The sequence below is a fragment of the Lactuca sativa genome, chromosome 1, assembly GCF_002870075.4.
Source record: "Lactuca sativa cultivar Salinas chromosome 1, Lsat_Salinas_v11, whole genome shotgun sequence".
Taxonomy (NCBI): Eukaryota; Viridiplantae; Streptophyta; class Magnoliopsida; order Asterales; family Asteraceae; genus Lactuca; species Lactuca sativa.
In genome coordinates, this window is record NC_056623.2 from 166,752,983 (window position 1) to 166,777,901 (window position 24,919).

Here is a 24,919-nt window from a genome sequence, read left to right on the forward strand (position 1 = left end):
TATCTTTTCTGAACTTAAGATGGTCTTTGAAGCAATTGTTTAAGAATGATCTTTCTTTGGGTCTTTGAAGCAAATGGTTAACAATTAACATGGTCTTTGAAGCATTGGCATTACTTATTTAAATAATTATTATAGCCCTAAACGATAGTGGCGGATCCAATTGTAATTGGGGTGCATAGTGTAAACGGTGATCCAGACATTATTATAGCCTTTTCGGCTCAAGCAAGCTTTAGGGCTACAAGAAGGCTTGATTAAAAGTACTTAAGTTAACAAGTCCTTTATGCTACTAGTAGATAGTTTTACTAGATTAATGTGGAGTTATCTTCCAAGTAAATTTAAAGATTTCTTGATATCGGTAAAGGATTTATATGCTTAAATATTATTTTAGAATGATAATTTTTAATAACATGATCATATAAGGTCTTACCAATAACAAGTAGACACCATTTATATATTTTATCTAGTTAATTTGATTCATGATAAAATATCATAACTTTTGTATTTATTATTTTATGCGAAAATAAGATCGTATCTTAATTTTAGTTCGTATGACATGAATTAATTCAAATGCGTGTTAATTACGTCAATTAAGAGTTAAATGATTTAATTAAGTTTATGGAAGTTCTATTTTTCCGACATTGACACCAATAATCCAACTTTTTATTTAAGTGCTCATTGACAATTTGACACTAATCCTTAAAGTTTGCTATTTGTAAAAAATATCCACCGCTCTTTTATTATTATTATTATTATTAAGATCTAAATTCTTATTTTATTTTAAGTAACAATTTCTATTTTAAAATTTCTTGAAATTTAACTTATAATTAATTAGTTTATTATTTATTTAAATTAAATTTATTTTTATTTCTAAAATTTTAATTTTTTTATATCTAAAAAGGAAAAACTCCTATACCCAACTTGAGGATGTTGCTGTTTATGTTGCCAACATGTTTTTTTTGGTTCGTTTAGATGGTTTATAATACATACAGGTAGTCTTAAGACTTAAAAACATATTAACATAAATACATCAAACAGCGGAAGACATACCATTATGAATAGTAAACTAGATTATGACCCGCATTAAACGCGGGGAATATAAATTAAATACATATCACATAATAGGTGACATTGTCTTAGGTGAAATTTTAATAAAAAATGCTAGTTAGATTTATTTTTAGAGTTTTGAATCAAACTTATTAAATAAAAATATTAAATATTTATGTTAGAGCAATTTGGTTTTTTAATACAGTAATTTTTAACATAAATGATCCACATGATCTTTGTTTTATCACGACATGATGTGACTCATTGATTAAAATATGGTGTGTAGTACTTTATGAATTGATTATGTTCGGTGTACCAACCCCCATGGAGGATCGCATGACTCTTTTCATATTGGCCCTGTAAAACCAAAAGCAACAATAAATTGTTATATGTACCAACAACCTTACATTCTGCAAGGAAATTCGATAAACATTATAATTAAAGTGCATTGCCATAACCATAAACATCAAATTCAGCCATGTAATTTGGTCAATTTTTAAAGTATTTTTTCCTTATAAGAATTAAAATATGATTTTTCAGGTTAAGCCCAATAAAATATATATATCTTTCGCTTAAAGAAATTATTACAAAAAAACATGTTATGAACAAAAAATAATATTAGTTTCATAATTTATCAAAGGTTAACATTAATAAATTATAATGAACTTTCACAAATCTTGCATTTTGGTCACCACATCCAACTAACAAATGAAATTCAGTTTAATGGATTGATTCAAGAAGTGCATCCATGACTTCTTGTAGCTGAATTTGGAGAAATGCTAAGAGCTACTAAGATATGAGGGAGCAGTATGTGAGGCTACGGTTGGTTTCTGGAGGGCATTATAAATTCAAAATCGTTAGCACATATCTTTCACACATGCTCCAGTTATCAATTTTAGATCAAACTTGTCAAAATCAAATTATATAAAAAAATAATAAAAAAAATAAAAAATAAATAAAACTCATATATGTAACCTACCAATCAAACAACTTATTTTTCATAGAAATAAATATCACAAATCTAAAATTTACACTTTATATAATATTCTTAAATTATATCTTACATTTTCATATTTAATGGTCATTAAGACCTCTTCCTGCCCTACTGTTGTGACATGAAAGAACTATAGAGTACACACATGCTTAATCGTACCGACAAAAATCAATATTTTTTTATGATAACTATTGATATAAGTTTAAATTATATAATAAAAAAAGTAAAATGAAAATATGAGGGTAAAAATAATCCAAAAACTATTTAACGTAATGTATATTTCATAAATGGAAGTTAAGTATATAAGCCTCATCTACTTGTTGGAGATCAACAATAACATGAAAATTAAACTTATAAAGGAAATCATCATTTGCAGAGTAGAGGATGGAGGACAAAGCGTTGCTACAATTAGTATATATATATGCTTTCTAGACTGGCTTTGGCAAGAAATCTTAACAATAAAGAAGATGTTATTTTTGTTGCTTTAAAATAGGATCATTGATAAAGATCCTAGTCGTGGTGAAACAATTGTGACGGAGAACCGTTCTGAAACGATGCATAATGAAGTTAGTATAAATGTATATTCATTTATAGTAAAAGGAAGAATAATATTTTGAAAATTTTTTAAGGTGTAAGTTGTGAATCAGAGTAATGAATAAACCTCTATAATAAGATATTTTTCCGTATTGAATAACAACTACCATAAGAGTTTGTTTGTTATTTTTTAAATAGTATGCAAATTGTTGTGCATACTTATCCCAGAGTGTTATATTTATTTGTTTGCTTCTATAAAAACGAAATAAATAAATAAATATACAATATAAAATGACATTATAAAGTAAAATTTGACACAAATTTTGAAAAGTAAAAAAATATCATCTTCCAAAAAAGTGGGATCCTAAGATATTATCTTGGAGATTTTCGGCTATTCATTTGGAAAAAAAAATTAAGATATCAGTTATATTGATTCAAAATTTCAAATTAATTGACTTGCTTATTTAATGAGTTTTAAAATTCAAACCAATATCTCAAACTGATTCATTTTATGTGGAATATACTGTGAGATAAATTATAAATAATATTGATTTAATTTTAACTCCCAAATAGTTTGCTGATTTAATGGGATTAGATTAGATTATATATGTTAATAACCGAATTATCGATATGTTTATTTAATGAGTTTTTTCAAAAAAAAAAAAAAAATTTAAACGGATTTGAATTTTGAAGCCAAGAGCTATAAATAAGGAAGTTAAATTAGGAACAATATTGATTAGAGAAACTGATATCTGGTATATAAATAGAATGATATGCTTTAATTGATAACATAATTGATGAATTTAAATATTCTATAATTAAATGTAATTTTGTTTGAATTCTATTTGGGGAAGATGATGTCAGCAATTTGATCTAAGGGTGAAAAACAAAACCTTGAAATACAATCAAAGGCCCTAATTGATTCATTGATGAATTAAGGGTTCCCTTTTAATAATATTAAAGATTTGTATGTTTTTTTTGTCAACTTTGCTTTTCATTTTTAGTCATTTTGACATTTTTGGTCATTGGAATCAAAATTTTTATATTTTTTTAGGAACCTTTTAATATTCAAAGTTTGGCCACAACACTTTAAGAAATTGACAACTTTGATCCCTGTTCTAAAAAATTGCTAATTCCAACCCCATTAATTTTTTAGTCATTTTGACACTTTTGGTCCTTACAGTCAAAACTTTTACATTTTTTCATAAAAGACCAAAATTTTACATTTTTTAGGAACCTTTTAATATTCAAAGTTTGCCCACAACACTTTAAGGAATTGACAACTTTGGTCCATTTTCTAAAAACTTGCTAAGTCCAACCCCTTTAATTCTTTAGCCATTTTGACACATTTGGTCCTTACAGTCAAAACTTTTATATTTTTTTCATAAAAAACACAAAAACGGCCCGGGGCAAAGCCCAGGTTTTTCCGCTAGTTTAATATTACACATTTCAGAATTGTGCATCATATCCCATGTAGTCGTTCATCGCATTACATACATATGTTTCTAACATTACGAATACAACCCTATAGAAAGAAAATATAAAACTAACATGGTTCACTGAATCCATGTTTCTTTTCATTGGAAAAACTTGAAACTTCGTCTCTTTGATTCCCCCTACAGGAACACCGTTCCCGGTGGTGGTGGGTACCACATGTCGAACTCCCTTTATATGGAGGCACCACATAAATGGCTACATGTGCGCCTAACCTCGGGTTTGGAACAACCTACAAATCATTTAGCACGTAAAATCAGTTTAGGCATCATTCCTAAAATAAGCTAGTGCTCACACCTCACAATCATCGCTTAGCATTCTAAGTTTAAGTCTAGAAATCCTACAAATTCCTAGTTCGCTTAAACTAATGCTCTGATACCAACTGTGACATCCCCATTTTTCACAGCTAGAAAATACCGATTTTTGTTTATGCTTTATAAAAATCAGAGTACTTCTTTTCATAAAAATGTTGTGGAATTTGTTCCCAGAAAAACACGATAAATACGTTATCAAAATATTTTCGAAGAAACGTATTTTATTCATTTAAAAACGTTTGGGATGTCATCGTCAATACAGAAACATAAGCATAAACAGAACTTACATTTATTTACACTAGTGATCTACATCTCTTTAATCTCTCAGTGTAATGTGACTTCATATCAACACAAGTGATATAAATAATCTGAGTGGGTCAGGTTGGGAAACTTGGTGAGTACATAGGGTTTTCCACCCACAATAATATAACTATTATGTTTAAACAATCAAACAATCAACCCAATTACCCATACCCATTATCTTCTTTACTCTTAAGGATCTATCCTAAGAGTCATCTATCCTGCATTCGTTTATTCCGAAGTCCCCTGCTTCCAGGGTTATAGGACTGACACTAAATCCATAGCTGCCAATGCTCGTTCGTAAAGCACTAATTCCATAGTTGCTATAGTTTATTGATCGGGTACTAAATCCATAGCTACCAGTGTTTATCTAATAGGTACTAAGTCCATAGCTACCAATTCCTAACAGGTACTAAGTCCATAGCTACAGTGTTTAACTAATAAGTACTAAGTCCATAGCTACCAATTCCTAACAGGTACTAAATCCATAGCTACCGGTGTTTGTCCAATAGGCACTATGTCCATAGCTACCGATGTTATTTATTAGACACTAAGTCTATAGCTGCCTATGTTTACTCACATCATCTTTTATCTCCCATAATTCATCTACCCATGTCATACCCAACATATTTGTATATATAAAATACGTATACAGTTTAAATCATTTAAAACATGTATACTAAGTCTGTAGCTACTGATGTTATTTATTAGACACTAAGTTTGTAGCTGCCTATGTTTACTCACATCATCTTTTATCTCCCATCATTCATCTACCCATGTCATACCCAACATATTTGTATATATAAAATACGTATACAGTTTAAATCATTTAAAACATGTATAAAAACGTTCATCCAGCATAGACATCGAGTATTCAGATAATATGCACACATAGCACGTAGTTTATATAAAATACTTCATATCTATGTGTAAGATGAAAGTAACTAAACACTCACTTGATACGGTGGTGACTCGGTCCTCGGACAGTACTTTGTAACTCTTAAAACAATTTTCCTCGACAAAACCTAGTATCAATACCACTAGGGTTTAGTTTAATATTCACCGAGACTAATTTAATAGTCTACTATTATTATTATTATTATTATTATATAAGCGTTAAACAACAATATATAACTCATAATAATAGCCCAAATAATTATTTTAAGGTCCTAAAAATGTTACTATAATTAATTAGAAGCTATATTAAAAATAGCGTAGGCGTAGCTCACTTACAGCGGGTTTTTTCGTAAAACCGGACTTCGCTGGAGCAACGTTCTCGAGCCGAAAGGCTCTTTTCTTGGGACTCCGGGAGCCTCGGGGCTTCCTTCGGGTTCTAGGGGGTTTACCTAGACTTTAGGGGGGCTTAAGGGAGCTTAGAGAGAGAAACTAGAGAGAAAAAGAAGGGTTTGAATGTGTGAGGAAGTGAGGGAACCCGACACCTCTATTTATAGGGGTGCTGACTGATGGACTCGCCGAGTAGGAGGACCTACTCTCCGAGTTAGGGCATGTGGCAGCCTTTTGGTGGTGCCACGTGTCCGATTCTGGTGGTGCCACGTCACCGCCTATCGCGTATCAGCTTTCAAACTTATAAAAATCATAACTCTCGCATACGAGCTCCATTTTCGACATTCCGTTTTTGCAAAGCGTAGGTAAAATCAAGATCTACAACTTTCATTTAGACTCCGTCGGCTAATTCTCGACCGATCTCAAATTTAACAGTAGGAGAAGTTTAGATTGCTAAATGTCCGCGAAGAATTCGTAACTCCTTCATACGGAATCCGGTTTCGTCAATATTTTTACCGTTGAGTTCCTATTAATGAGATCTTCAACTCTCTTTTAGGTCGCTTAAGCCAAAAACCGCTCAAACTAAAATTCGAGTTTCAGGTCGTGCACTTCTAAGCCAAATCTTAGAAAATTCATAACTTCCTCATACGAAGTCAGATTTGGACGTTCTTTTTTTGTATGTTCTCGGTTTAACATATACTACAATTCCTAACAGTTACTAAGTCCATAGCTACCAATTCCTAATAGGTACTAAGTCCATAGCTACAGTGTTTAACTAATAAGTACTAAGTCCATAGCTACCAATTCCTAACAGGTAGTAAATCCATAGCTACCGGTGTTTGTCCAATAGGCACTAAGTCCATAGCTACCGATGTTATTTATTAGAAACTAAGTCTATAGTTGCCTATGTTTACTCACATCATCTTTTATCTCCCATCATTCATCTACCCATGTCATACCCAACATATTTGTATATATAAAATACGTATACAGTTTAAATCATTTAAAACATGTATACTAAGTCTGTAGCTGCTGATGTTATTTATTAGACACTAAGTTTGTAGCTTCCTATGTTTACTCACATCATCTTTTATCTCCCATCATTCATCTACCCATGTCATACCCAACATATTTGTATATATAAAATACGTATACAGTTTAAATCATTTAAAACATGTATAAAAACGTTCATCCAGCATAGACATCGAGTATTCAGATAATATGCACACATAGCACGTAGTTTATATAAAATACTTCATATCTATGTGTAAGATGAAAGTAACTATGCACTCACTTGATACGGTGATGACTCGGTCCTCGGACAGTACTTTGTAACTCTTATTACAATTTTCCTCGACAAAACCTAGTATCAATACCACTAGGGTTTAGTTTAATATTCACCGAGACTAATTTAATAGTCTATTATTATTATTATTATTATATAAGCGTTAAACAACACTATATAACTCATAATAATAGCCCAAATAATTATTTTAAGGTCCTAATAATGTTACTATAATTAATTAGAAGCTATATTAAAAATAGCGTAGACGTAGCTCACTTACAGCGGGTTTTTCGTAAAATCAGGCTTCGCTGGAGCAACGTTCTCGAGCCGAAAGGCTCTTTTCTCGGGACTCTGGGAGCCTCGGGGCTTCCTTCGGGTTCTAGGGGGTTTACCTAGACTTTAGGGGGGCTTAAGGGAGCTTAGAGAGAGAAACTAGAGAGAGAAAGAAGGGTTTGAAGGTGTGAGGAAGTGAGGGAACCCGAAACCTCTATTTATAGGAGTGCTGACTGATGGAATCATCGAGTAGGAGGACCTACTCGCCGAGTTAGGGCATGTGGCTGCCTTCTGGTGGTGCCACGTGTCCGATTCTGGTGGTGCCACGTCACCCCTTATCGCGTATCAGCCTTCAAACTTATAAAAATCATAACTCTCGAATACGAGCTCCGTTTTCGACGTTCCTTTTTCTCAACACGTAGGTAAAATCAAGATCTACAACTTTTATTTAGACTCCGTCGGCTAATTCTCGACCGATCTCAAATATAACAGTAGGAGGAGTTTAGATTGCTAAATGACCGCGAAGAATTCGTAACTCCTTCATACGGAATCCGTTTTCGTCAATATTTTTACCGTTGAGCTCCTATTAATGAGATATTCAACTCTCATTTAGGTCGCTTAAGCCAAAAACCGCTCAAACTAAAATTCGAGTTTCAGGTCGTGCACTTCTAAGCCAAATCTTAGAAAATTCGTAACTTCGTCATACGAAGTCAGATTTGAGCGTTATTTTTTTGTATGTTCTCGGTTTAACATATACTACAATTTTTGTTTAGATTGATAAGGCTAAAAGTCACTCCATTGTAAATTTAATATTTACGCTTCCCGGTGTCGTGCCTGTTTTGCCGTAAAACTTCGACGGACCATAACTTCTTCGTTATAACTCGGATTTCAACGTTCTTTATATGTACGGAAACCTTGAGACATATTCAACAATTTGGTTAAGACTATTTCTTATAAATAGTCTTTTAACAAAAAGTCGTTTTCGACATTTATTGCCTCTAAATTGACTAGCCCAGATCTGCGGGCGTTACAATTATCCCCAGTTAGGATGATTACGTCCCGAAATCATCAACGAAACAAGGCAGTATAATGACTCCATACATTATCTCTTCATCATAGGTAATAATCGTAACTTCCTTGTTTCTTCGAATGAGTATCTAACTCTTGGACTCCTTGACTGCAGGCGGTGCTCGATCTTGTACTTGCTCCCTATCTCACGTTAGACTCCAAATTATGACCTTCAAGTCACAATCTAGATCCTTACTGGATACGAACTTAAGATAAGTTCCTTTATTACTACAATGGAACGATGTGTCATATTCTAATGACCTATCATCGTATGTTGCAATGCTTAGACTCAGGTCTATTAGAGTCTTCCAGAACAGACTATACTTTCCTTCATGTTCTAATCTCATCTTAAAAGGTAGCATTTCTAGCTACAAGCAACTATCGCGATACCTCTACCGATCGCTTTGATTATCTTTTATTTCAATCTTCCGGCTTAAGTCAGATGCTACATCAAACTTGGTTCTCTGAACCACATAGCATGTTCATCTTAGTCGGACCCGATTCGATATGACCACTAGGGTCGGAATAACAATCATCTTCTTAGTCATTACCAACACGATGGTAACGACATTCTTGAATAAAACAGTATCAATTACTAGCTTCTTGGTAACCTTGTGACTTTCCCTGATCCAAGCATGAGTTTTGTGCTTCCGGTAGTATAGGCCTCTACTACCATTCACACCTACTCATACTCGTTCAAAGTATTATCTCGTAGTTTTCCAATTCACTATCACAAAAAAACAATTTTAACACATAAAAATGTGTCCAAACAATCAGAAAAATTTCCCCTAGACTCTACTAGGACTTCTTCTATGCGTATCTTCAATCATCAATTCTGCTTCAACTTGGTTGGTGGTGGAAATTCCATACGATGGGATAACTTCATTGATTATACCAAAAGTTCTTTCTTTCTGCTAATCGAAAGTGTACTTCTCCCGTACTAGACATATTTATTTATTAGACACATTCTAAATGCAAGATACATCTCTTATGATATCTTCCAATAAGCGTCATTCACTATCGCAAGCCTCCTCGTTTCCTCCATTTACTCAATTCGCTATGAGCCTTCACCATGACGTTACATTCACGGAAGCATGCGTTCAGCGCATCGAGACGAGAATATAGATAGAGAAGATTTTAGACACATAATCCTCTTTCTTACTTCGAAAAGTTACATGCCAGTTCTAATACCGTAATTAAACGTTTAGAAATCTGAACACATAAAATTTCCAGATCCGGTCGGCAACAGACCATAGATCCGATCAAACTATAGCATAAAGAATAACAAATCATTTAGCACGTAAAAGCAATTTAGGCATCATTCCTAAAATAAGCTAGTGCTCACACCTCACAATCATCGCTTAGCATTCTAAGTTTAAGTCTAAAAATCCTACAAATTCCTAGCTCGCTTAAACTAATGCTCTGATACCAACTGTGACATCCCCATTTTTCACGGCTAGAAAAGACTGATTTTTGTTTATGCTTTATAAAAATCAGAGTACTACTTTAAATAAAAATGTTATGGAATTTGTTCCCAGAAAAACACGATAAATACGTTATCAAAACATTTTCGAAGAAACGTATTTTATTCATTTTAAAACGTTTGGGATGTCATCGTCAATACAGAAACATAAGCATAAACAGAACTTACATTTATTTACACTAGTGATCTACATATCTTTAATCTCTCAGTGTAATGTGACTTCATATCAACACCAGTGATATAAATAATCTGAGTGTGTCAGGTTGGGAAACTTGGTGAGTACATAGGGTTTTCCACCCACAATAATATAACTATTATGTTTAAACAATCAAACAATCAACCCAATTACCCATACCCATTATCTTCTTTACTCTTAAGGATCTATCCTAAGAGTCATCTATCCTGCATTCGTTTATTCCGAAGTCCCTTGCTTCCAGGGTTATAGGACTGACACTAAATCCATAGCTGCCAATGCTCGTTCGTAAAGCACTAATTCCATAGTTGCTATAGTTTATTGATCGGGTACTAAATCCATAGCTACCAGTGTTTATCTAATAGGTACTAAGTCCATACCTACCAATTCCTAACATGTAGTAAGTCCATAGCTACAGTGTTTAACTAATAAGTACTAAGTCTATAGCTACCAATTCCTAACAGGTACTAAATCCATAGCTACCGGTGTTTGTCCAATAGGCACTAAGTCCATAGCTACCGATGTTATTTATTAGACACTAAGTCTATAGCTGCCTATGTTTACTCACATCATCTTTTATCTCCCATCATTCATCTACCCATGTCATACCCAACATATTTGTATATATAAAATACGTATACAGTTTAAATCATTTAAAACATGTATAAAAACGTTCATCTAGCATAGACATCGAGTACTCAGATAATATGCACACATAGCACGTAGTTTATATAAAATACTTCATATCTATGTGTAAGATGAAAGTAACTATGCACTCACTTGATACGGTGGTGACTCAGTCCTCGGACAGTACTTCGTAACTCTTAAACCAATTTTCCTCGACAAAACCTACTATCAATACCAGTATACCACTAGGGTTTAGTTTAATATTCACCGAGACTAATTTAATAGTCTAACTATTATTATTATTATTATTATATAAGCGTTAAAAAACAATATATAACTCATAATAATAGCTCAAATAATTATTTTAAGGTCCTAATAATGTTACTATAATTATTTAGAAGCTATATTAAAAATAGCGTAGGCGTAGCTCACTTACAACGAGTTTTTCGCAAAACCGGGCTTCGCTGGAGCAGCGTTCCCGAGCCGAAAGTCTCTTTTCTCCGGACTCCGGGAGCCTTGGGGCTTCCTTCGGGTTCTAGGGGGGTTACCTAGACTTTAGGGGGCTTAAGGGAGCTTAGAGAGAGAAACTAGAGAGAGAAAGAAGGGTTTGAAGGTGTGAGGAAGTGAGGGAACCAGGCACCTCTATTTATAGGGGTGCTGACTGATGGACTCGCCGAGTTGGAGGACCTACTCGCCGAGTTGGGGCATGTGGCAACCTTCTGGTGGTGCCACGTGTCCAATTCTGGTGGTGCCACATCACCCCCTATCGTGTACCAGCCTTCAAACTTATAAAAATCATAACTCTCGCATACGAGCTCCGTTTTCGACGTTCTTTTTCAAAGCGTAGGTAAAATCAAGATCTACAACTTTCATTTAGACTCTGTCGGCTAATTCTCAATCGATCTCAAATTTAACAGTAGGAGGAGTTTAGACTGTTTGTTAAATGACTGCGAAGAATTCGTAACTCCTTCATACTGAATCCGTTTTCGTCTATCTTTTTACCGTTGAGTTCCTACTAATGAGATATTCAACTCTCATTTAGGTCACGTAAGCCAAAAACTGCTCGAACTAAAATTCGAGTTTCGGGCCGTGCACTGCTAAGCCAAATCTTAGAAAATTCATAACTTCCTCATACGAAGTCAGATTTAGGCGTTCTTTTTTTGTATGTTCTCGGTTTAACATATACTACAAATTTTGTTTAGATTTTTAAGGCTAAATGTTGCTCCATCGTAAATTTACTATTTACGCTTCCCGGTGTCGTGCCGGTTTTGCCGTAAAACTTCGACGGGCCATAACTTCTTCGTTATAACTCGAATTTCGGCGTCCTTTATATGTACGGAAACCTTGATACATATTATACAACTTGGTTAAGACTATTTATTATAAATAATCTTTTGACGAAAAGTCGTTTTCGACACTTATTGCCTTTAAATTGACTAGCCCGGATCTGCGGGCGTTACATGACCTACTCAACCCCTGTGACCATGGAGGTTCACATGCAGTGACTCCACGGCATGATGCATATCCCGTAACCGTCCTTAGGGAAGTTCTCTTTGAAAAAAGTGGAATTTATGCTCTTGGTAATTATCGGAGATGAAAAGGAAGACCCACAATTTTGTGAATGAGTCGAGTTTGTTGATTCTCGGATACGAAGATATCAAATGGGCTACATGAAACTCACATACCTGGTAATGCATGTGTGGTATTTGAAACGTCTTCCTAGTATATTGTGACTCTTTTTGATAAACCTCTTAACAAATTAGAAGAATTAGTATAATGCGGTGTGTGATTTGATCGAAAACAAATGGCTAATTTACTGTCCAACTTGGATGGTTCGATAGCTCCAACAATATTTTTTTTTGGTTAAATCGGTTAAGGATATCATCGATTCTGGCCTTTATACTCCGGAAATGAGTGTTTTTAAATGAAATAGATGGCTGCCAACTAAAATATATTGCTTGTTTAAAGAGGTTTTATTCCTTCCAGATTTTGTCCCTTCTATAGAATGGAGGATGAAATGAGTGATCATATTTTCCTTTATTGCCAATCTTCCCAATCAATTTGGACTTGGGCCTTGAATTGGTTTGGGTTGGGTTTTGGCCCAATGGACTGTTTTCAGATACGCTAAATACAACGGATGTTGTCTCTAACAGGGAGGTAGGAAGAAAAAGCTTATGATGCTTTATTAGGCATGATACTCAACATCATTTCGATTGTAAGACCATCTCCAATCCATCTCCATTCCCTCCATAAATGAACTAAAAAATGGGGTAAATAGTGTTTCATCTCCAACCTTACTCCATTTTCTACCCTAATTTTTTACCTTAAAAAGTATATTTCTAGAATATTCCATTTTTGTAACACACACACACACACACACACACACACATATATATATATATATATATAGATTCAAACACACCCCTCTACTAATTAGCTTTTAACAAATATATATTATATTTTTAAATACAATAATATTATAAATTATATTATCATAAATAATATATATATATATATATATATATATATATATATATATATATATATATATATATATTCGAGGGGTGTAATAAATTTTTTATATATAAATAAAACATTTATATATAACAAATTTTAATTAATTATTAATTTATTATAAATAATTATTAAATAAATACGATTATTTATAATAAATATATCACGATCATGATCATATTAGATTACTATATTTTATAATTTATGTTATTGTGTTTCAAGTCTTTAGTATATATTTAATTTTTTATATGAATTTGATATATAAATATTAAAGTCTATATTTATGATTAATTAATATAAATTAGTGTATAACATAATATTAAAAATATTAAATATTTCATTTAAATTATAATTAGTAGATAAAAATAAACTAGAAATTTATAAAATAAAAAAGAGAGGGAGTAAAATCAATAATCAAAATTTCAACTCTATTTTTGGAGATATGAATAATATTCCCCCAAACTCCAAAAAAATGGAGATGAAAATGGGATAGAGTTGGCGAAGAATATGAGAAGAAATGGGGGAAAATGGAGTTTGGGGGTGGGATAGAGATACCCTAAGAAAGGAAGTCATTTTTTAAAAAAAGATTATTCATAACAAATGGTGGATGATATTAAACAATGCTTATTCATGGTAATATGTATAATGGATAACCCAATCATGTTTTGTCTGTTTAAGTAAAACCAAACGAAATTAACCTATTGTCTAAAAAAGTCTAACGAAGTTTCTAAACCGTTCAAAAAACCCGAATCATGTTTTGTCTATTCAAAATGTTAAGTCCGTTGAGTTTTTTTAAACAGACAAAACATGTTTGAGGTTTTTTGAATGGTTTGGAAACTTCGTTGATCTTACAAATCATTTTCCCGATATGGTAATAAGCCACATTATCTGTTTCTTTTCTTTGACTTCCATAGAATTGAATAAAAATGAAACTTCATTGGGCTATTTTAGAACAAATGTTAAGTTTGTTGGGTTTTCTTGAACAAACAAAATATGATTGAGGTTTTTTTGAACGGTTTGGAAACTTCGATGGGCTTGTAAATGATATTTCCTATGTATATACTATAGATTGGATTTTATGGGGCACATCTTCTTTTTCAACTCGTAACATGTAATGTACTTGTACATTCCTAGCTTTTTGTTAACCTTTTTGTTAGCCTTTTTGTTTTAATGGAACACTTCTACCGTTCTACAAAAAAAGTAATTAATTAATATTAGTATATGTTAAAGAGTACGTACGTACATTGCAATAACCCAACTACATTATGAAGACACTAGCTAGCTGGTGAGCGATAGTTGTGCACCCAATGATAATATAAGTTACAATTATACTACTACCGATTACAGCCACCAATGAATGAAATGGAAAGATCTCAATACAAGTATCAAATGCTGGAAACAAAGATAGTATACAAAATTCCTTTATTATAAGTTACACACAAACTAAACGTCTTCTAGTTTCTAAGAAAGGACCATGGGCCTGTTCCTGTTCCCATCCTGCAAATAAATATAGAAACTTATCAATAAACCATTAAATTACAAGTTCAATTTTATGCCTTATGTTATGATGAAGAACCAACACTATTTGGTTCGTGGTTCATGTTAATTGTTGTTTTGTGTCGTATATCAAGTGTTGTTGCTCACTAAGTGCATGATGGTGGCATATCTTGATCGATCTTACTTTGTGAATTTGAAAAGAATATACAACATGCATGGAATTTGCTATGATCAAGTAAGGTTACCTCCATATGCCTACAATCACACGTAAGCCCATGAAAATGGATAGAGCAATCCATATTCCCACAAAACCAGCAGCATTGTATAGAGCAAGCAATGATCCGATGCTGCCTACAGCCACTAGGATCTAACAAAAAGAAATTTGCATCAACAAAAGACCGAATACATTCAATGCAGAAGGTTTTTATGCCATTCTTGAGTTGAAAATGCTAACCATGGAATATGCAGAATAAGCAAAATCGGATACGCCAAAGTTAACTCCATCAAATACGAATGCAATTGAGTTGATTGGTTGTGTGCCAGCAACGAACTTTGTGGGAAAGAGCAGTGGTATGAGTCAAAGATAATCATAACAAAAAATGAATTGAAACGGTTTCTAGTTTAATAAAGATGGCTGATAAATACCGGGACACCTATCGCAATGATGTGTTTAACATTTATGTCTTTCGTAAACACCCCAGAACCAAATTGCAACCCGAATCCAACAAGAAGAGCCATTCCCAGACCCATTATGAATCCCAACTGTAGCCACAACATATCTAAGTGTTTTTTTCCAAGTAATAAACTAAACAACGTGCTTCTTATATATGGTAAAAACAAAGAGAACTATATATCATCATGGAATATAAAATGTGATAAACACACGTACGTACACTAGAATATATATACCTGTAACACTCGAACTGCTGCTGCTGTTGCCTTCTCATAGTTCTTTTCAGCAAACGATGAAGCAATTATCGCCTACAATATTCCACGAAAAAAAAAACATTGTTCATTACTCGTATTAAAAGAGAAGTGCATCCTTTTAATATTCCTATTTTGCTACAAAGAACAAATATAACATTAGCGTCTACCTGTCCAGCAACCGCTAAACCATCAGAAATAAGTGAAGATGTTAACCACACTTGTAAGCATATTTGAAATGCAGCCATAGTCGTTGCACCTAATCTTGCAGCCAATGATGCAGCCAAAGTCACACAAACAGTCGCTGCTATTACCTTAAACAACAAATAGAAACCTGCGAAGTGCGAACAAAACACCAGAAAGATGTTGAAAACTGATCCAGTTTTTGCTATTACAAAGTACAAAATATATATATCGATAGTAGTAATCTATGTGTACCATTTTTAAGAAACCGACTGAATTGCAAAGCCTTAAGACTTGGAGGAAGTAGGTCAACTTGTTGCATGAGTTTAACTAACAATATTACTGATATTAAGTACCTGAAAAATAATAGATAACATTTTAATTAGAAGAAGTCCATTAGAGAATGTGAAGTTTCAAGGTTGAATGAGTAAAGACAAATATAAAGGACAAATCTCGAGGAAAATTACTGGGAAAGAACATGTGCAATCGCTGCACCACTAACTCCCAAATTGCATACAAAGATGAGAATTGGATCCAATATTATGTTTGCCACATCACCTACCACTAAAGAAGAAAAAGAAAATTTGTTGGAAAACTAATTAAGCAGCAAAAATATATAGTGTGTGTCATCAACCATGAAGAAAGGATAAAGGGGATAATGTACCAGTGGCATATAATGGAGTCTTAGTGTCCTTGAAACCACGGAAGATACCTTGCATTGCCAAAGAAAGAAGAACTGCTGGAGCTCCAAGTGAACGTAGAGTTAAATACTTATGTGCAGGTAACAACATTGGAGAACCCTATTTTGATAGAGATGAAGTAGATCGATAGGGTTAATAATAACGATGTCAAGAACAAAAGATTAATTTATAGAATGCAGATAGATACATACAGATTTCACACCCATCAAACTCAAAAATGGTTCTGCTAGAAGTACAAGAAATATCGTTTCAAGAAGACCGAGCACTGCACCAAATAGCAATGCAGTTGAAGCTGAAGGAATATTTCGCTTTTGGTTTTTGAGCTTCGACTTATTTGTAATGCTCCCAGTAACCGTTGTATGCTTGCCTGGACTTTCTGGGAAATCTAAAAATAAAAAAACAAGAAATATATCCATATATCATTTATATATATACAAACTTAATTTTCTTTATGATGTATATCAAGATACGTAAATGTGTAATGATCTTTATATAGGTTAATCTAACATATGACATATTGACATACCTGGTACGAACTCCTTTTGCTCGTCATTTTTTGTTGGACCGTTTTCCAAATTTTCGAGTTTGGGGTCATCATGGACGAATTCTTTTCCTTCCTTTTTAGATATTCTTTCAATAGTCTCTTCTTCAGCCACAAAGGAAGTGGTAATACTAACAAGTGGGAAGATGGCTACTTTTGATACTTGATTGAAAATGGAAATAGCTACTCCAACAGCTGCAATTTCTACTGGACCTATATATACCAAACCATATATATAAATGATCTACAAAAATGATCCTATATATGCTTTATAGAGGAATTCTTTTAATAATAGAGTTCTTTGTATATAGATATATACCTATATGACCAATGAATGCCGTATCAATTAAGGAAGCTATTGGATCAGCAGCTAATGCCATGGCTGCAGGTGCAGCAATAAAAAGTATTTCCTTTCCGAGGGAGTCCAGCTTGAGGACAAGCCTAAAGAATCATATATACAAAATGATATTAACAACTCCATTAAATAATATCTCTTTCTAGTGTATTCCAACATAAAGAAAGTGAAGCTCCATAAAAGAGGAAGCTAGCTAGCGCCATGTGAAGTACCTAAGATCTTTGAAGAAAACAAAGATCGGATGTTTCCACTTTGTCTGAGTTGGAAGCACAACACCAACTTCGGCCATTGTCGAAGAATGGAATGTACGTAAGAACTGTGAGATAGTGAACAGAAAGATGACGTTTAACTCTCAATACATAAGGTTAAGAACCTGTAAAATACATACACGATAGTAGCATGTTAGGTATATACTTGATAATGTAGCTACAATCCAAATAACAGAATAAATGAATGTTAAAAACGATTTTGGTACTTACATGCACAAGAATTTTAAAGGCTAAATGGTTTCATGTACAGAATTTAGAAAGAAATGAAGTGAAAGTTCAAACAAGTAAGCACAATTCATACATAAGGGACTGTTAACGTTACAAGTCGGCCTCTATCATATTTTAATAAGAATTACACCAATGTTCTTGAATCTTGACTAGCCAAACTGAATAGGACACTATATATAATGACAAATATATATATATAATGACAAATTCTACATCAATTAAAGAGATGTAATAGCAGTATAAACCTCCCCCAGGACACTACTTGAAGACAGATTCTACATCAAATAAAAGAGTTATAATCGCACTATAAACCGTCCCTAGATAAGGAGTTATATAGTACCATGATATTTGTGTTGACTAGTAGTCTCAGTTATGACGTGTATAAGCTGTAGGGAAAAATTATGTACCTCATCGTGCATGAGGCTTCCTTCAACTTTCCGCACATAGGTCCACTTTCTCATTTGACTTGCTTAATACATTATGTAAAATAAAAAGAAGATGACTTGCTTAAGTTACGGTAAACTCTAGTAAGAAACTCAGAAATACGGCATCAGATTGCACGACAATCAAAATAGGATTTTTTTTAGTACGAGGTTAGCCACCAACTCAAATACGATGTTAACTTATATTGTCACATGAGAGTGAAGGTGGAAATAATTACGTATGGTTATCATGGAAATATAGAAGCAGCCTGGCGTTACTCATTCAAATGTCACTTCCATTTCGCATTATTAATATGAACATAAATAATTGTATGATAACTTGTGATTCATATCCTCAATAGTTCACAACCTTTTGAGATTTTAACAATGGTCTCCCTCAAACAAGTGTACCCAACCCAATAAACTACAGAGTACGAAAGCGAACAGTAATTCAGCTATTCACAGAAACAAATTAGACTACTGGCCATAGAATAATCATTAAGATATATCACCTAGATAACACCTCACTCAAGTAATTCCCAACTTTTATTTATTAGTCTCATGTAATCCACGAGAAACGTGTATGAGACAATTTTATAAATCAAGCTACCAAATTAAAGGAACATAAGCATCCGAGTCCAAGGAACCCCACAAGCTTTCTTAAACTAATAAAAGTATAAACAACAATTCATATTCCCCATAAGTATTGATCATTCCAAGTGTTGATCAGTACATGCTCACCTAACTTACTCAAAGTGCAGGAGGTAATTATAGGATCTGGTCCATCAATGGTTATGAGATCCTAGCACATGACCTCAGCCTCAAATATATATATATATATATATATATATATATATATATATATATATATATATATATATATATATATATATATATATATATATATAGAAAAGTTCAATAGATAACCATTATTAATCAAAGAACTAAAGAACCAGTCCAAAACATTGAAATTTAAAGCGATCAACGGCATAAGGAAGAGTTGTAGACTTTTATAATAAACGGACATGCACCAGATTATAACAAACTCACTTCATTTTTTCGTTTAAAATTGCTTTTAGACCATGTTTTTTATCGAGAAAAAACCGAGTATACTGTTGTTCACGATTTTTCGTCATTTTTCCAAACAGATCAATAATGATATATTAAAAACGAAATTTTTTTTTTCGAAAAAAACTCACTTCATTTTTTTTTGTTGAAATATTTACAATTTAAAAATGAAGTGAGTTTTTTTCAAAACAGATCAATAATGATATATTAAAAATTAATATTTTTTGTACTTTTTAAACATAGATTCATACTAATTTAAAAAAAAAACCGATATTTCAGTTTAGATTCACATTGTGAACCTATTCAGATTCATATTGCGAACCTAATCAGATTCACATTGTGAACCTTCTCAGATTCACAATGTGCATAATAGCAAGTCAAATTCACAGTGTGAATCTGAAATAATCGAGCTTTTCACATTGTGAATGTTAAAAATTGAAATATTTACAGTTTCGATTTACAGTGTGAATCTACACCGATCGATGTTTTTTTTGAACATTCTCAGATTCATAGTGTGCATAATAGTAAGTCAGATTCACAATGTCAATCTGAACAGATCGAACTTTTTCACATTGTGAATTTTGAAAATTGAAATATTTACAATTTAAATTCACAGTGTGAATCTACACCGTGCGAGGGTTTTTTTAGTCGGTTTTGATGTTTATTAATAGAGTACAAAGAATTAATATTTTTGGTATAATTAGTTTATTTTTTTTTTTTTATAAAAATAAACTTAAATATTGAAAAAACTAACAAAATGAAGTGAGTTTTTTTCGAAAAAAAAAGTTCGTTTTTTATATATCAACATGGATCTCTATGGAAAGAGGACGAAAAATCGAGAACAACGATATATTCATTTTTTATATATCAACATGGATCACGATTGGTTTATTGGTTCCTTGTTAATTATGGTTGTCTATTGAAGTTCACCCTATATATATATATATATATATATATATATATATATATATATATATATATATATATATCCATTAGTTGCAGAAATCCGGATTAATCGATGATTAATCGTGGATTAATCGCTTGGCGTTCTCCAACCGTCGATGATTAGGGTATTAATTGGAATTTTAGGATTAATCGGGTTTGGCGGGATTAATTGGTCTTGACATCATTAGTCGGTCAACAAAAGTAAAAGAGTAAAAAAAAGTCAAAAAAAGGTAAAAAAAATAAATTTTAAAAAATAAAAAATCAAAATTTTCTTTTTTTACTCAAAAATTTTCAAATTTTCAAATTTTAATATATTATACAAAAATGTTCAATTTTCATATTTTCAAAAATTCAAATTATAAATTTTCTTATTTTCTAATTTTAAAGTAGTTGTTTTTCTTAATAAATATTAATATTTGATTAATTTTAATATTTTATTAATAATTTATGGTCCCCGATTAATCACGGCCAAGACCGATTAATCACGGCCAAGACCGATTAATCCCTTAACACCTGTCGACCGTTGTAGCTACCGTCGAACGATCTTTGCATCCTATATATATATATATATATATATATATATATATATATATATATATATATATATATATATATATATATATATGAAGTTCAAAACCATTAATAACAATAAACCAAGAAACCAATTGTGACCGTCGGAAATAATAATAATTAACGATCAAGAGAATGATTGTAGATTTGTATATTGGACGTACATACATTGAGTTATTCGAAAAATACACCGATTTTTTTCATTTAAATTTTTTTAGACAATGATTTTTATCGATAAAAAACGAATATACAATTGTTAATGAGTTTTTTTTGTCTTTTTTTTTTTCAATAGAGACCCATATTGATTAAAAAAACACAATTTTTTCAGGAAAAAACCCACTTCGTTTGTTTTTTTTAATATTTCAATTTATTTTTAAACCAAAAAAACTAAATATACAAAAAATCTCAATTTTTGTCCTCTATTAAAAAACATCAACATCGATAAAAAACGAATAAACATCCTGATTTGTTCAGATTAACACTGTGAATCTAAACTGTAAATATTTCAGTTTTAACATTCAGAATGTGAATCTGATTTACTATTTCAACTCTTTGATAATTTACATATGAATCATAATATATTTCCATGTTCCTTTTTAATATTTTAACATTTTGACTATTCAAATTAATTTTATAAAATCAACAGATAGATTTATTTACATTGTGAATCCGACTGTATATAATTCATTTTACAGAATTCACAATGTGAATATGACTTACTATTATTCAGACTATGAAGTTGAGATGAATATAATTCAGTTTTTAGTAGATTTACAATTTGTAACTGAGCAGATTCACAAAGTGAATCTGAATTGATGTTTCGTTTTTTTTACATCAATATAAATATATGTTTAAAGAATACCAAAAAATATGAATTTTGGTATTTTTATTATTATTATTTTTTTGATAAAAAATACACCTTAACTTTTCAATAAACAAAGAAAATGAAGTGAGTTTTTAAAAAAAAAAATTAAATTTTTATATATCAATATGGATCACTGTGGAAAATGGACGAAAAATCATGAAAAATGATATATATATATATATATATATATATATATATATATATATATATATATATATATATATATATATTCAATAAAAAACGTGGCCTAAAATTAAACTAAAAAAATGAATTTTGGTATAATCCGGTGCATGCGTCCATTGTAATAGTTTACAACCATTAATTTTGCCGTTGATCGTTTTAAATTTCGAATGTTTGGATTGGTTCATTGGTTAATACTGGATTTCTATTATATATATATATATATATATATATATATATATATATATATATATATATATATATATCATTGAAACGACGAGAGATATTAAAACAAAACATGGTACATATGCAACTTACAATGTTCTACTTGAATGCAATCTCGACATCCAATGTTGTAAGAATAGAATCTTGAATTCCATGTCAACATAAGTAGTGAATTACCAAACAAACAACATAATGGAATCCCGTAAGCTCACTTATCTACCGATCTCTTTTGTGATATGTTCTTATTAGCTTTGTATCGTTTTGTGTGAGTTTTGTTTTGGAACGTGAATATCAGAGAATGTCATTCTCACATAATGTGAACGTATTTTGAAGTGACTTAGGGGCCCGGATGTTGGAAATGAACCAATGAGAGGGGGAGGGCCTAAAGGTTGGATGACAACGTGTGGGATGAAGATAAACAATGGTCATTGATCTTCCAAAAAGAATGGATTATTCATTGTTATGTTATGACGAAATAATCTACAATTTAAGAATACGACTACATGTAATAGTATGTCTTGTTAGAATAATATATATATATATATATATATATATATATATATATATATATATATATATATTATGTTTGCTTGTTATTATTAAGTGTAACATTATCATATAATAGTAAATATTTTTTTTTTATTTTGCAAGAATGTTATGAAAAAAATTTAACTTGTATCCAAAAAATTTGTTATTCTTCAACAAGTTTATACAATCAAATTATATATTCTGTCGGAAAAAAATACTCTTGTATGGTTCAAGAATATTGTTATTTTTCAATATATCCATAAACATCTTTTGTAAGAATGTCCGAATTAAGAGAATTATCATCCTTAAAATGCGATTTTTAAAATTAATAGAATCTTTTGTCTCTTAAAAATTGCAATGTTCTTTTTTAATTATTGTTTAACCGACTAAAATACCCTTACAATGAGATTTATGTGATTATTCTAATTTCTTTAATATCATAATATATGTAAATCACTTTTTTTTTTAAATAAGTAAAACCATTAGCTCACATTCATCCCTACATCCATACAATAACCTAGCCATATATATATATATATATATATATATATATATATATATATATATATATATATATATATATAGAGAGAGAGAGAGAGAGAGAGAGATAAGTTTAATTGAGAAAATAAAAACTGCTGAGAATAGATGAATCATTCTCAGTCACTCATTTATTTTACCGTAAAAGCCTCCGTCGTATCAGCGGAAATGAGAAAGTAATACACATGTGTTTCTCAAGAAAACATTATTCCCTAAGCTATGTTAATCGTTACCTTAATATATATATATATATATATATATATATATATATATATATATATATATATATATATATATATAAATATAATTTTTTTCGCTTTTCTTTTTAATTTTTAAAAAACTATTTTTATCGAAAAATGATTTTAAATATACCAAAATTCATGATTTTTATTCTTTACAAATAGACATCCATATTGATATAGTTTTAAGATAAAATAAAAAATTTATTATTTTTTTATTTTTTCAGCTATCGTTATTCATAAGTGAATAAAAATGCATCAAATTTTTAGTACAGTACATTCGTTATTCACTTATGAATAAAAAATAGATTAATTTATTTTTTACAGATTAAGTATCATTAATATATAAATATAACATACAATAAACTCTTTACTGTTTACATCAACTATTGTCACATGTTATATTCATATATGAATGAAACATATATTGATTTTCCTCACAAGTTATATTAATATATGAAGAACACATTTATCATAATTTTGTTATAGTTCATTTGTTATTCTTATATGAATAAGTAGTTCAAATTTTCAAAACAGTTCATCTTTTTTTATATACTACTTATTTGTATATGAATAACAAATGAACTGTAACAAAAATCGTATAAATGTTTTATTAATATATGAATATAACATATGACGATAACTAATACACGTTTTATTAATATATAAATATAACATGTGACGAAAGATGATGTAAAAAAAATATTTTAGGTAAGAAAACTTTATAACATGTTATATTCATATATAAACGATAATTAAACTGTAAAAAAGTTAAGCATACATTTTATTCATAAGTGAATAACGAATGTACTGTAATAAAAACCTGATGCGTTTTTATTCACTTATGAATAACGATAGCTGAAACTCTAAAAAAATAATTTTTTTATTGAATCTCAAAACTATATCAACATGGATGTCTATTCATAGAGAAAAAAAATTATGAATTTTGATATAATTAAAATAAATTTTCAATAAAAATAACATTCTAAAAATAAAAAAAACAAAAAAACATGTTTTTGTGTATATTAAAGTAATGATTAACATACTTGCTGGTGCTTATAGTGTTGCGTCTTGGGCTTTTTCTATTATATCCGGATTGGGACTGTTCATCCGTGATTAACTCTTAGGGTTAGACTATATATATGCATGCATGTATGCATTATGTTTTGACGTCTTATTAATTACGCTTGAGTTTTGTAACCCTAAACACCTCTACAGTCGAAGTTCTTAATCAG

General features: G+C 31.1%; 1 protein-coding gene across 2 annotated transcripts; it reads right to left on the reverse strand.

The window, feature by feature from the left end:
* Window positions 1-14,761: 14,761 nt before the first annotated feature.
* LOC111890898 (protein DETOXIFICATION 43) lies at window positions 14,762-18,266 on the reverse strand. Of its 2 annotated transcripts, none has more exons than XM_023886967.3 (14): window positions 18,088-18,266; window positions 17,821-17,981; window positions 17,573-17,694; window positions 17,239-17,466; window positions 16,904-17,097; window positions 16,676-16,811; window positions 16,479-16,575; window positions 16,267-16,367; window positions 15,999-16,162; window positions 15,814-15,885; window positions 15,550-15,666; window positions 15,359-15,454; window positions 15,150-15,271; window positions 14,762-14,904 (listed from the first exon to the last, which is right to left on the reverse strand). In XM_023886967.3, the coding sequence occupies exons 2-14, from the start codon at window positions 17,895-17,897 to the stop codon at window positions 14,862-14,864; spliced, it is 1,569 nt and encodes a 522-aa protein (XP_023742735.1). In that variant the 5' UTR covers window positions 17,898-17,981; window positions 18,088-18,266; the 3' UTR covers window positions 14,762-14,861. The 2 variants fall into 2 exon arrangements, with proteins under 2 accessions (XP_023742735.1, XP_042755745.1); XM_042899811.1 differs by having other exon boundaries at window positions 18,179-18,257.
* Window positions 18,267-24,919: the final 6,653 nt, after the last annotated feature.

What these genes read in the sequence shown, in the direction of transcription:
- LOC111890898 (XM_023886967.3), bottom strand. Translation starts at nt 17,897, where the DNA reads ATGGCCGAAGTTGGTGTTGTGCTTCCAACTCAGACAAAGTGGAAACAT. An exon ending in GTTTTCTTCAAAGATCTTAG is followed by an intron (nt 17,695 to 17,820) that starts GTACTTCACATG and finishes ATGATTCTTTAG; the next exon opens with GCTTGTCCTCAAGCTGGACT. An exon ending in TCATTGCGATAGGTGTCCCG is followed by an intron (nt 15,455 to 15,549) that starts GTATTTATCAGC and finishes TTTCCCACAAAG; the next exon opens with TTCGTTGCTGGCACACAACC.